Below are 13,943 nucleotides of genomic sequence, written 5' to 3'. Positions count from 1 at the left end.
TCCACATTTGAATTGATAATTTTACTAGAGCAAGCTACGGGGAAAAAATACCTGTAACATAATCCCGATGTTTACCACAAAGGCATTGTGAATTGGCTCAACACCAATCCATTCCCATCTTTGAAGACCTGCAGTGCATTGATCCCTACTTCTTGAAACAAAATGGTAATAAGGATAGAGTCTTTGTGCATGAATGTTCCTAAGGTTAAACTTGGTTCAAGACAAGGAGGGTAGAAATGAGACAGCACTACTGGATTTTCACCAAGTCCTCCACAAAAATATTCTGGGTTGAGATCAAATCCTTCACAAATCAGCTCCAAAATTTGAAGTGCCAGTTTCCTTAGTTCTTGTGTGTATTTCCCTACAACTTCACTGAAAAACTGATACATGCTTGGTCAAATTATCAAATAAAACAACTGCAACAGCAGTACAGCACTATGAAAGCATTATTTTTGTGAAAACAATTAGTAATTTTTCCCAATGAACAGCGAAATTCTGTGGCAACATTCAAAATTAGTACGTACAAATAGAAATTAATTAAGTGTACCAAGAAGAGCATTTGGAGAAAGGATAATAAAGTATACCAAGAAGCGTGTGGTCACAACTACCCTTGGATAGTTGGGTCGAAAAGATTCACACTAGGCATGACAACAGGACATGGGCGGGTTTAGCCTCCCCAGCCTGTGCCTCACTCCTTGAACCTGAAACCTGATCCTTGTCGGAGTCCAAAAGTTAAATTCATTCCTCTCCCGCTTAGATAGGGATCGGGTTTCCTTGTCTCGTCCCGTCCTGCCTTTGATCCTATCTTATTTTATTATTCATAAAAAATGGAAAAAAATGATAATTTTTTTTTTGTAATTAAACTAAATCTATTACATAATGTTAAATTAAAATTTTAAATAAAAATCATTTGATCTCATTTATTTTTGGATAGCTTAAAAAAAATAATGATCATAACACCTTGTTTATTAAGGTTGAAATTCCAAGTATTTAGCAGTAAATAAGTAAAAATTATTTACTCATTTATTTTTTGAGCTCAACATGAAATTAAGTAAAAATTATACATAATTATAAGAAAAATAATAATTTCATGCATAAAATAAGTATTAATCCATTAAAATTTATAATAGAAACTAGTATCATCAAACAAAGTGTTCTAAAATAAACATACAGTCTTGTTCCATCTTCCAACAATCTAACAAAAAACACAAAAAATAAAAAGAAACATAGTCTAAACTTTCAGGTCTAGCAAAGTGTCATAATAAAACCTAGTTGACACGCATAAGAAATATTTAAAATAGTAATTTAAAATATTTATTATATTAGAGTAGTAATAGGAAAGGGGCAGAGATTAGCATATCTGATCCCATTTTGAACTCAACTTTCTCAATCAAAAAAAATTCAAACCCAACTCGACTCTTATCAACTTGATTTTTCCGGTCAAATTCGAGACGAATCCGGGTCAATCCCACTGGGATGAGTACAATTGTTATGTCTGATTAACGCATGCTTTTTTTTAAAAACAAAATATTAACACAAGCTTTTTCTTCTTGACAATTGTTAACGTTTCTCTTAAATGTACATTAAAAAAAAATTAACAGCTCAGAATAAAAAAAAATCAATTGACATAATACTAGGATATCGTGTTCAATTCGAATAAAAAAAATCAATTGACATATTATGAAATATGTTCACTTCTAAGAATTTACATTCTTTAGATTATCTAAACTGATTGTAGAATATTATAGTATTTGTGCAATACACGGTCTAGCTATACGCAGAATATTATCTAAACGTACTGATTAATATTGTAGAATATATATTTATTGTATACCTAGTAGTTATAGTTGCATGATATTTATTCTCTCAAATTTTGCAGATTTGTATAAGGAGATATGTATTAAGAGTTATGTGACGCAGCTAAGATTTTGTTATTTAAAACGGCACCGCCCGTTGTTTTTATACCCTATTATTATTATTATTATTATTATTATTATTATTATTATTATTATTATTATTATAAGAAATCCACGAGCTAAGAACACATTATTATAAACCTAGCTAGCAGCTCAACTACAATTAAAAAAAAAAAGATATATTGAAATTTAAAGGAGGTAACGTGCACGTTTAAGTAAAAAAAGAGAGAGAGAAAGCAAAGAAGAATTTACCGGTATCCAACAGGTTTCTCGGGCCAATAATCCTTGAATTCTCCAGAAGGTTGACATGGGTGTGATAATGTGTCTTTCCAATATTCAACCACGTCTTTGGTGGTTCTTGCACTACTTGTATAGATCTTGCAGCTTCCATTTGGATCCTTAGGGCTTTCATGTATCTTTACATCCGCAGGCATGGCATGGAATTCTTTGAAAATATTCTGTGTAGAATCCACTAAATCCTTAGAAACTCCATGGTTGATAACCTAGCTACTTCACAGTTTCAGATTAACCATGGCATACATAATCAACCCAAAAAACAAATGATATATATATATATATATATATATACACACACACACATCTAAGACTGTCAAATAATGTATCGTATTTTGCATAACAAGAAATTTATTGGACACACCAAGTTATATAACATAACACCAAAGATGCATGTTATGTAACTCGTGTAGCCAATAGATCGTATGTTACACGATGAAAGCTGATTCCAACTCTACAATACAAACACATTTGTAAAAACCAGTACTCATCATGTTACGACAAACACATGTGATGAAGGACGTACTAATAAAAAGAAGAAATTAACTAAATCATAGGGAAATAGTAATAAATCAACAATTTGAACCTGGAAAAAGACATAATCCTGGGAGGAGTTCAAAATGTTCTTTATGGTAACAGCTCGATCATGTCCTCCAAGATCAATAACTGGAACTAACTTGCCAGAGGCCAAAATAGCATTGCCGGGTCTTCTTTCTGGTGGTTGCACACATGATGATGTCACCAAAGAATCAAGATTATACCAACTAGACACAAGCTTCCGATCCACGATGTTAAAACAGCATGAGTGGCACGGATGATCTCTCGGACGATAATAAGCGAAAATGCGAGGCAATTGTTAAATTAAATACACTTCCTTATGATATATCCCCTTCCTATTTTTCTTTTAATTTTTTTTTTTTTGCAGTGACTGTTCACTGAAATAAGAGAGATCTATTAGCATTTGACTTTGGTTTCTTCAACACGATTTTTAAGAATAAATAAAACTAACTCAAGGATTGATTTCCAAAGTAAGATACTACTATGCTCAACTCTGCATTGACAATGACATGACAAAGCTCAACTCTGCATTGAATAACATGAATACAATGGACAAGACATGCATGACAGCCAACAATTGTTCTTCAGATAGGCTAAGGCTGAGTAATTAATAAAAATTACCCACTCCGATCCATTTTTATTTGTACACCGCTCTTCCTGGTGTGATAGAAACACATGTGTTTGCCAGTCATTTCCTTTATAATTAAGTTCATAAACAGCTGGGATACATGTTAACGGACTCATAATTGTCACACATGTTGGAATTTTCAGTTTTTCAATTCCTATTTTCCTGTAATGTTTTTTGTTCGATTTTTATGGGAAGTGAATTTCTGTCCATGGTCCATTTTCTAGTTACATTCAACCCATGTTGACCAACGTTTCAGCAATAAGTCATGATATTATTATTATTATCCATATCCACTTTATAAATAAAATTTAGAGTTCTTATTTTGGATCATCAAACCTACTCCTCTCTTTAAATAAAACACACCATCGAGTTTGAACAAGTGAGGGTCTAGAAAGTTAAAATTATGAAGGCCGAAGAAGGTTGATAACAATGGTGAGAGGTATGTATCTCTGAAAATAATATTTTTCTTCTCTATTTTTAGTGTTTGGTAATGTGTTGTTTATGATTCAAACTAGTATATTTATAAATTTTACATTTACATTTGATATCAGAGTCTTCTTTGCCTTTGTCTTGTTTCTATTTTGACGCTCATATGTTCTTTTTTTAAGATATGGGCACTTCTTGGTTTTTGAACGTTTTAATTTATATTAAAACTGAAAATCATATTAGAATAGATTTTCCTTTTTATATGTGATTTAAAATGATAACTTTGACTTTGTAAATGACTAAAAACCATCGGGTGTCCATTCGGGTTCGTGGGTCGCAACCGGGTCAAAGTGATCCGGCTCAAGGTTGAAGACAATTAAATGACCTTTCGTATTGTTTCATTTCCGTCATTTTGATGCTAATGACGTGGGCTATTTTTGGAATCACTTATTGCATTTTAGTACAGACCATCTGGCTAATGCTTTTAATAATATTAAAATCATACTCTACACAATTGATGCTGAAGGCTATGTTTGCTTTGGCCACCCATGTCGTTTTTAAACCATTTGAAGGCCTAATAATTGTTTATATATATAAACAACTTATACATTGTCCAGCGATATAAGTTTTATGTGAAATACCTTAATGTCTTTAATTAATAATTAAATACGTACAAAATTTGCTAAATAATTGAATAACATATGCTAAACATTGTCTTCCCTTTTCATATGCCATAATTTTTATTGATAATTATACATATGCTAAATAATTAAATTGAACTGTTTAGTATATATATGGTTATGAATTATTTAGTGCATTTTAATGTGTTTAAATTATTTTTTCATTATATGTTTGAATTTAATATTTATTTAAGCATGTAATATTAAGTTAAATGATTTATGCACGTTAAAAATAATCATTAGAGAGCTTACACCTTTTCTTTTATTGAATAATGATATGCATATATTATTTATTTATTTCTTGAATTTTGTAAGTATGATTTTATGATTATTGTACATGTTAAATAATATTTATGCAATGTTATTCAATTATTTGCATTATTGAGAATGTTATGCAAATATTTAGCTCTTTATTAAGAATTAATTAATGTTAAGTAATTAATATAATTTAAATGATTAGAGAATAACCACAACTTCTTTAATAGATTATGTGGGTATATATATATATATATATATATATATATATACTTAAACATTAGTTGTGATTAATCATATGTAATATAATATAATCTGCCCACAGGGATTTTATTATATTTGTATGACTAATTAGGATAAAATATTAGGTTGCATTTCTTAATTTACCCACAAAAATTAAGGAAAAAGGAACATAATTTGATAGTTTTATCATAAGTTTGAATCTAATTGGGTAGGACTTTAATCCACAAGCAAGTTTTATGTCACTAGGTTCATAAACTAATACAAGTGTTACATTAGTAAAACAAAATATTTTATTTAGTCTTAAATTATGAATAATGAGAATGTATGTTTGAACTTTGCAATTAATCAATTTGCGATCATTTTTTATATTAAGTGTGATATTCCCGAATTGAAAGGGGACAATTGTAAGGTTTGGAAAGAGAGAATTCTCCTTCATTTAGGGTGGATGGATATTGACTATGCCATTAGAAAAAATGAACCACTGGTATTACTGAAACTAGAACTTCAAATGTTATTGATCTTTATGAAAAGTGCGAGAGATCTAATTGCCTCTCTGTGATGTTCATAAAAACCAATATATCTACTAGTATCCGTAGTTCTGTTGATCAGCATGAAAAGGTCAAGGATCTTTCTAAGGCCATTGATGATCAATTTGTTACATCTGATAAGGTCCTTGCCAACACCCTTATAATCCAGTTCTCATCCTTAAAGCTCTATCGGATAAGAGGAGTACGTGATCACATCATGTGCATGAGGGATATAGTGGCTCAGCTAAAAGCCTTGGAAATTACCATGTCAGATTCTTTCCTAGTACACTACATTTTGATGTACTCTACCTATGCAATATGCCCATTTCAAAATCTCTTATAACACACATAAGGATAAGTGGTCAATTAATGAGCTATTGACTATGTTTGTTCAAGAATAGGAAAGGTTAATAATGGAACAGGGTGAAAGAGTATATTTGACTGCTCAAGGAAAGAAAAAGGGGGATCAAGCCAAGAATAAGGACAAGATTCCTGCTCAGCCGGTCATAAAGAAAGAGTCAAAGTGTTTCTTTTGCAAGAAAAAATGGCACATGAAGAAAGACTGCTCAAAATTTAAGAGTTGGCTCGACAAGAAAGGTACTTCATTTACTTATGTTTGTTATGAATCTAATATGATTAATGTTAATCATAACACATGGTGGATTGATTCTGGTTCTACAATCCATGTTTATAATACCTTGTAGGGTATGGAAAACCTCAAGAGACCAGTGGAAAGTAAGCAGTACATCTATTCAAGAGGCAAGATGAGCTCGTATGTGGAAGCCATTGGGACATGCAGTTTAGTTTTAAGCAGCAGTTTTATTTTGTGTTTAGAAAAGACATTTTATGTTCCAATTTTTTTTAAGAATTTGATTTCTGTATCAAGACTTGCACCATTGGGTTTTTCCTTTAATTTTTCAAATTTTGGCTTTTCTTTAATTAATAAATCTGGAATTATTAGTTCAGGTGCATTACTTGATGGCTTTACTTTATTGAATTTCAAAATGATGTTGCCTATAATTTTATGCATGTTACTGTTGGGTTAAAATGATGTGTTGTGAATGAGGAATCCTCTATGTTATGGCATTGAAGATTAAGACAAATCTCTATCGAGAGAATTAAGAGATTGGTAAATGAATGAGTACTTATGTAGATTGCATTAAGGATAAGCAAACTAACAAGTCTAAGAAGGGTGCAAAGAGGAGCTTAAACCTATTAGAAATCATACACGCTGATATTTGTTGTCCAGACATGGACTCAAGTGGCTCGAAATACTTTATCACTTTCATAGACGATTATTCACGATACATGTATCTCTACTTACTTAATTCTAAAGATGAAGCTTTCAAAGTTTTTAAGGCCGAAGTGGAGAAACAATGTGAAAAGCAAATTAAGATCATGAGATTTAATAGAGGTGGAGAGTACTGGTAGATACACGGAGAATGGACAAGCACCTGGTCTATTTGTAAAGTTTCTTCAAGAACATGAGATTGTTGCCCAGTACATTATGTCTGGTTCTCTGGATTAGAATGGTGTGGTAGAAAGAAGAAACCAAACTTTAATGGACATGGTGAAGAGTATTGTTAGTCGCTATTCATGAGTTAGTTTAGTGTTGAATACTTGCAAGAAAATAGCGCTTTAACTCCAATTTATGGTTCTATTTGTAGGAATTGTACATATTTTTTTGTTTAGTGTGATTTTATATAGTAGAGACTCCAATTTTGTGAATTAATGTTGAATCCAACTCAATTTCAGGCCAAAGAAGAGAAGGTTCAAGTAGTTGATGACTCGCTCAGCGAGGCAGATCCGCTCAGCGAGTGGCATCCGCTTAGCGAAGCATCAAGCTCGCTTAGCGGATGGAGAAACCCGAGAAGAGGATAAGCCAGAGATGTGCTCGCCCAGCGTGCAACCAGCCCGTCCAATGAGGACGTTGTCTCTTCTCGCGCTCAGTGCGCACAGTTTCGTTAAGCCAAAATTCACTTACTCTCGCTTAGCGAGCCAGTCTCGCTAAGCGAGCCTTCAAAAGCTGAAAGGTCCAAGAGCCTTTAAAACACTGAAGTTGGCAGAAATAAAAAGAAGAAGTTCGCATTTGGAAGCAGAAGAGACACAAGGAGAGCAGCAAAGAAAGCTTAGTCCAGAAAATAGAGAGATTTAGGGTTTAGAGGTTGTAGGAGATATCCTCAACCATCTTCTTCCATTTCTTTCACCAAAAATAGTTCATTTCTTGTAGTTTGAGTTTTTGCTTGTAATGGAAGGCTAAGCCTCTTTGTTGGGGAGCTCTGCTGAACAATATTGATGTAACACTCTTACTATATATTCAATGTTGTTTTTTTGTGTTCATTGCTTCTATCTATGCTTATTTTATATGCTTGTGGCTTGATCACCCATTTGTATGTGTAGTTAGGCTTTTTAGCATTAGGAAATGCTTCAAAACCTTAGAACTTGTTAGAGCAAGCTAGAAATCTGTATGTCTAGGAATAAAGTGCAGTGATCTAGTCCATATTATGCTCTAGGCTTAATACAACTCTTTTAGACTAAGTTTGTTGAGGGATCAAGGACGAAGTTTAAAGAGAGTTAGGCTCATTCACTAGAGGAATCTTGGTTTGAGTAGTTTCTCAGCATAAGAACACTAGGATAGCGTTAAATAGAGAAAAATGCATACTAAACATCAAGAGAAATTCAGTAGAACGACCCAACGCTCTTTACTTGATAAGTCTCACCTTCATAGTTTTAGATATTTTGTTTATGTTCAAATAGGTTTTCTAGTTCAAAACTCAATACTTACTTTGCTTTTAATTCCTATAATTGTTTGCATACTGAATGTACATGGTCTGAGTGAAACAAATTTCTTGAGGATACGATACTCAGTCTTACCGTTTTATACTACCTGTGTGAATCGGTACACTTGTCAATCAGCATTCCAACAAGTATGAGGAGTAATAGAAAACTTCCTTAATTCTTGTGGATTGAAGCACTAAAGATGATTGTGTATATATTAAATTGAGTACCAACCAATGTTGTCTCAAAGACACGTTTTGAGTTATTCAAAGGTTGGACATCGAGTTTGCAACATATCGCATTTGGGGATGCCCGTCTGAAGTGAGAATTTATAACACACAAGAAAAGAAACTAGACCAAAGAAGTATCAGTGGGTATTTCATTGGATATGAAAAAAGGTTCAAAGGGTATAAATTCTATTGTCCATCAAATACCACTAGGGTTGTGGAATCGAGAAATGCAAAATTTCTTGAGAATGACTTGATCAGTGGGAGTGGTCAATTTCAGGACATTGATTCTGAAAAGGATCATTATGAAGCTCAACCATTTGGCTTAAATGATAGATTGGTTGTCATTCACAACCCTCAAGTACAAATGCGTGTTAAACAACCAATGATTGAAATTCCACAAACTGTTGAAAATGATCCTGTAGATCAAGTTGCAGACAATGAGCCACAAATGATCTTGAATCATTTTCACAGGCAATGAGTTATAAGGAATCAAACTTGTGGTACAATGCTATGAAAGATGAAATGGATTCTATGGCATCTAACCAAGTCTGGGATCTCGTCGAGTTGCCTAAAGGTGTAAAAGCCATTGGATGTAGATTGGCCTTTAAAACAAAGAAAGACTCACAAGACAACATTAAGAGACATAAGGCAAGACTAGTTGTCAAAGGGTTCACTTAAAGAGAAGGAATCGACTATACAAAGATATTTTCTCCTGTATCTAAGAAATATTATTTTCGAGTAATTATGGCATTAGTAGTTCATTTTTACTTTGAGTTACATCAAAGACATTCCTTAATGGTCATTTAGAGGAATATGTTTACATGAAACAACCTGAAGGATTCTTCTCTAGTGATAGTGAGCACTTAGTCTCTAAGCTTAATAAATCCGTCTATGGATTGAAACAAGCCTCCCGCCAATGGTATCTAAAATTTCATGAGGTCATCACTTCATTTGGTTTTGAAGAGAACATCATGAATCAATGTATATACCAGAAGGTCAGCGAGAGTAAGATTTGTTTTTTGTGTTATATGTGGATGATATTTTGCTTGCAACTAATGATAAGAATTTGCTATATGAGGTAAAACAATTTTTTTCAAAGAACTTTAATATCAAGGATATGTGAGAGGCATCTTATGTCATTGGCATTAAGATCCATAAGGAAAGGTCTTGAGGCATTTTAGGTCTGTCTCAAGATACGTATATTAACAAAGTTTTAAAGAGATTTAACATGAAAGATTGTTCACCAATTGTAGCTCTCATTGTGAAGGGTGACAAACTCAATTTGAGTCAATGCGCAAAAAATGATTTTGAACAGGAACACATGAAGAATATTCTATATGCTTCAATTATTGGAAGCCTTATGTAGGCTTAGGTTTGCACCATACCTAACATTGCATATGTTGTTAGAGTTTTGGGAAGATATCAAAATAATCCAGGTATTGATCACTGGAAAGCTACAAAAAAAGTGATGAAATATCTTCAAGGAACAAATGATTACATGCAGGTGTACAAACAAACTAATTGTCTAGAAGTGATTGGCTACTCAAATTATGACTATGATGGTTGCGTTGATTCACGAAAATCAACATTTGGTTATATTTTTATGCTAGCTAGTGGAGTTGTATCTTGGAGAAGTGCCAAGTAGACCTTGACTGCTACTTCCACTATGGAGGCTGAGTTCGTTTCCTGTTTTGAGGCTACCTTGCATGGTGTATGGTTGAAGAGTTTCGTAGAGTTGTGGACTCTATTTCTAGGCCATTGAAGTTGTATTATGACAACTATGCTGCAATATTCATGGCTAAAAACAACAAAAGTTGAAGTCGAAGTAAGCACATCGACATCAAGTACTTAACCATAAGAGAACATGTTAAAGAAAAGAAAGTGGTATTTGAACACATTAGTACTAAGTTGATAATTGTCAATCATTTGACTAAAGGCATGCCACCAAAGAATTTTAAGGATCATGTAGTACGAATAGGACTTGGTTTCATGGTGTGATTTCATTGTAGTACAATTGATATTTTTGAAACTCTTATTTAGTTTGATATTTTCTCATATTTTTTTGTGAACATTTTCAATTATTTATTTTGAGAAATGTCATTAAGTTTAGATCTGGAATAAATATATGGTTTATTTATAAAGTTGAGAGCTAGTATTTACAGACTTAATATATTGAGCTAGCATTATACCGTTAAAATAAGTGGAACCGCATATATGCGATAAATAATTTATATTATATATGATAAAAATATTTTGAATTAATGAATGGTGTTAATGTCAATTGATAACGTAAAAAAATCAATTCATTAAATTTAATATTTTAAAATTAACTAATTATACTATTATTGATTTTGTTTATTCAAAATAAGCAATAAAATGAATTATTATTATTATTATTATTAGTATTAGTATTATTATTGAAATGAAAAAATAATTAAAATAATTAAACCATTTTTAATGTCAGTTAATCTATTAAAAAAATTAAAATTAAAATCTTCTTTTCTACTTTTTCTTTTATATCTAAACATTATCACAAATAAACAACATAAGAAAACCATATAATCAATAAATATTTTGACCAACTAGATTTAACTCAATTAGTTGAATAATATAAATGAGTTGTTGTAAATCTCAAGTACTATTTTCAATTCTTACAATGAAAAAACCAATAAATATTTTAATTCAATCCTTTTTATACATTTTAAAATATTACAATTTAAAAGAATTTATTTTGTATTTATAATATTTTTCATTAAAATATTATTTAAAATGTTATAATTATAAATGTGTTTAGATAAAAGCAGACCAATTAAAAAAAACTTAGGTATTTATACGTTAGATTGGCATTCATAATGATAAAATTAAAATTCAAAACAACCCCCACGGACGGATAATATAAATTAATAACTCGATCTATTGAATGCGGACGGCATGCTCACTAAAGTTCTGAATAGCAAAATTAGTTAAATTACATTAATTAAACTAGTTTTTTTTTAATTAACTAATTAAATAGTTTACAAAATCTAGAAAGACGCCAAATCAAAATAAGAGTCTCGCCAAGGAAGTCAATTCTTGGTCCCTTCAAACAAGAAAGTGTGGTAGTAATTAATATTCTACATCGTGATCTCTTTATATGTGGTTGAAGTTGTCGTGAACAACTGCATTACCCTATTGACCAGACCTTGGGTCATTCTTTGCATATATCAACTTAAAAAACCGAAAAAACATGAGGCTTGCCCCTGGTTTTCTTTAAAAGTCAAATATTTTATCTTTGAACACAGCCCACTGTATAGGCCGAACTTGCATGCCAAGTCTTCTTCTAATCAGCCCTCCAAACCCTATATATACAAATCGCACACAGAAATTCAGGCCATGCAAGAAAATCAAGATCAAATTAACAACCATTGTTCGTTGTGGCAGTAGCAAAACAACACCTTTTTGAAACCCGAGGTTCAGAGAGAAAAGAAACATTTTCCAAATTAATGGGGCGTTGGATGAAACCAGAGGTACATACCATATACATTATTTAATTTCATAGATTTATTAATCTCTTGTTTATGAGTTGCTTTCACTTTTATAAAGTTATTTATTGGCTGGAAGGTATATAGTAGTTGTGTTTTACGAGACTCTGGCACCTGACCTATATATATTTGTAGGTTTACCCTCTATTGGCTGCAATGACCTTTGTTACCGGCATGTGTGTGTTCCAACTAACAAGAAATGTGCTCGGGAACCCTGATGTTAGGTAAAGTTAGTTGATTCATCAAGAAATATTATACTCAAATTCGTTATTTCAAGAGCTTAATTTTCATATAAATCAATATAAAGAACTTTACATTATAAAACTATATTTTGATTTGTGCGTTCAGTGACTGGATTCAAAAATCTTATAAAGGGGTTAAATTTTTTTTTCTTTATAGTTATTTAAATGTCTAACTTTTAATAAATAATAATTTTTCACTTAAAATTAAAATTATTTTTTATATTAAATAACAATAACCTTATTTGTTATTATAATAACAACAAACACAATTAATTTTATATAATTTTACATTAGTTATCATCTTAATCATTATAATAAGATCATAAACATAACTAATTTTATACTAATTAATATTAATCATTATTACAATAACAACCAATTAATTTTATATAATTTATATTAATCAACTTAATAAATGAAAAAAAATAAAAAAAGGAGAGCCTAGCTACTGCTAAACAGTATTATCATACATGACCATCTACTAAAAAAATCTTCATACTTTGATTGCACTATTTTGCTCATGTTGTTTGGCAATTTGCTGTAGGATTAACAAAACTCGGAGAAGCATGGCAGTGTTGGAGAACAGAGAAGAGGGAGAGAAATATGCTGAGCATGGCCTGAGGAAGTTCCTTCGTACTCGACCACCAGAGATTATGCCAACCATCAACCACTTCTTCAGCGAGGATAAATGAAAGAGTGTCACACGTAGTAGAATACCAAAATAATTCAACTTATGGAAGAAAAATCAAAGTTTCTAAATCTGTCAAGCAGCTTGCATATGAACTTTGTCATATTACGTGTTGTTTGATGTCTCTTCGCGTCTTGTAATTGTCGGCATCAAAATGAAAAATAAAATTTTTGTATAATTTTGTTTATATATAAATCATTGCTGTTCTTACTTTTATTACTGGCAAGTTTTTTGTGTAAGTTTAAATAAAATGTAAATAAAAATTAATTAAAGAGATTAATAGATATTTTTATTATTAAAAAATGTTATATTTATTAAATAAAAATTTAAAAAATTATGAAAAATAAATTTTTGATTAAGATGAATCATCTTTATTGATATGGTGTGATTAATTAGTCAGCATTAACAATATTCTTAACACTAAATTTGGATTTTTTTTAATATTAATTCTTTATTATTGTAAGAGTTTAATGTCTTTACATGTAAAATTTATTTTATATGATTATCCAATCATAAATCACTTTTTGAATTATTTTAAAATAATTTTAAATCAACAAACTTATTATAAATGTTAAGTTATAATTGAATGATTATATAAAAAAATTTAGACTTTTAGTGTATAAGCATGTTTACAAGTTATAGAAATATAATTGTCATAAATCAATAATAATCTTATTCCCATGTTTTATCAAGGGCACCTTGCCACCTCTTTTAGGGAAGTTCTTTTTGCAACTTCCTTTTTTCTACCTGCACTCCCCATGTTTCTCTTACTTTCTCACAATGTTAAAAAAAAAAGGAAAAGAAATGGGTAGTGTGAAGAAAAAAAAGAGTTAGAAAAAGAAGCACCCTTTCTTATACTGTTGTTTCAATTTTGTTACGGTCCACTTCTTTTTTCGGGTCAACTTTACTGCCTTCTCGGATAAAACGCAGATGTTCTTGGGCTCTCAATTCAGTATG

General features: G+C 31.2%; 2 protein-coding genes across 2 annotated transcripts; one reads left to right on the top strand and one right to left on the bottom strand.

Annotated features, from left to right (window-relative positions):
• Positions 1 to 3,652, bottom strand: LOC114424619 (hyoscyamine 6-dioxygenase-like). The gene is made up of 3 exons (XM_028391483.1): positions 2,797 to 3,652; positions 2,169 to 2,374; positions 1 to 372 (listed from the first exon to the last, which is right to left on the bottom strand). Exons 2-3 carry the CDS (start codon positions 2,348 to 2,350, stop codon positions 72 to 74), a joined length of 483 nt encoding a protein of 160 aa, XP_028247284.1. The 5' UTR covers positions 2,351 to 2,374; positions 2,797 to 3,652; the 3' UTR covers positions 1 to 71.
• An 8,231-nt stretch (positions 3,653 to 11,883) lies between these two features.
• LOC114424352 lies at positions 11,884 to 13,205 on the top strand. The gene is made up of 3 exons (XM_028391196.1): positions 11,884 to 12,041; positions 12,192 to 12,280; positions 12,843 to 13,205. The coding sequence occupies exons 1-3, from the start codon at positions 12,018 to 12,020 to the stop codon at positions 12,988 to 12,990; spliced, it is 261 nt and encodes an 86-aa protein (XP_028246997.1). The 5' UTR covers positions 11,884 to 12,017; the 3' UTR covers positions 12,991 to 13,205.
• The last annotated feature ends 738 nt before the right edge of the window (positions 13,206 to 13,943 follow it).

The sequence above is a fragment of the Glycine soja genome, chromosome 8 (genome assembly GCF_004193775.1).
Source record: "Glycine soja cultivar W05 chromosome 8, ASM419377v2, whole genome shotgun sequence".
Lineage (NCBI taxonomy): Eukaryota > Viridiplantae > Streptophyta > Magnoliopsida > Fabales > Fabaceae > Glycine > Glycine soja.
This window is presented reverse-complemented; position numbering and strand designations above follow the sequence as displayed.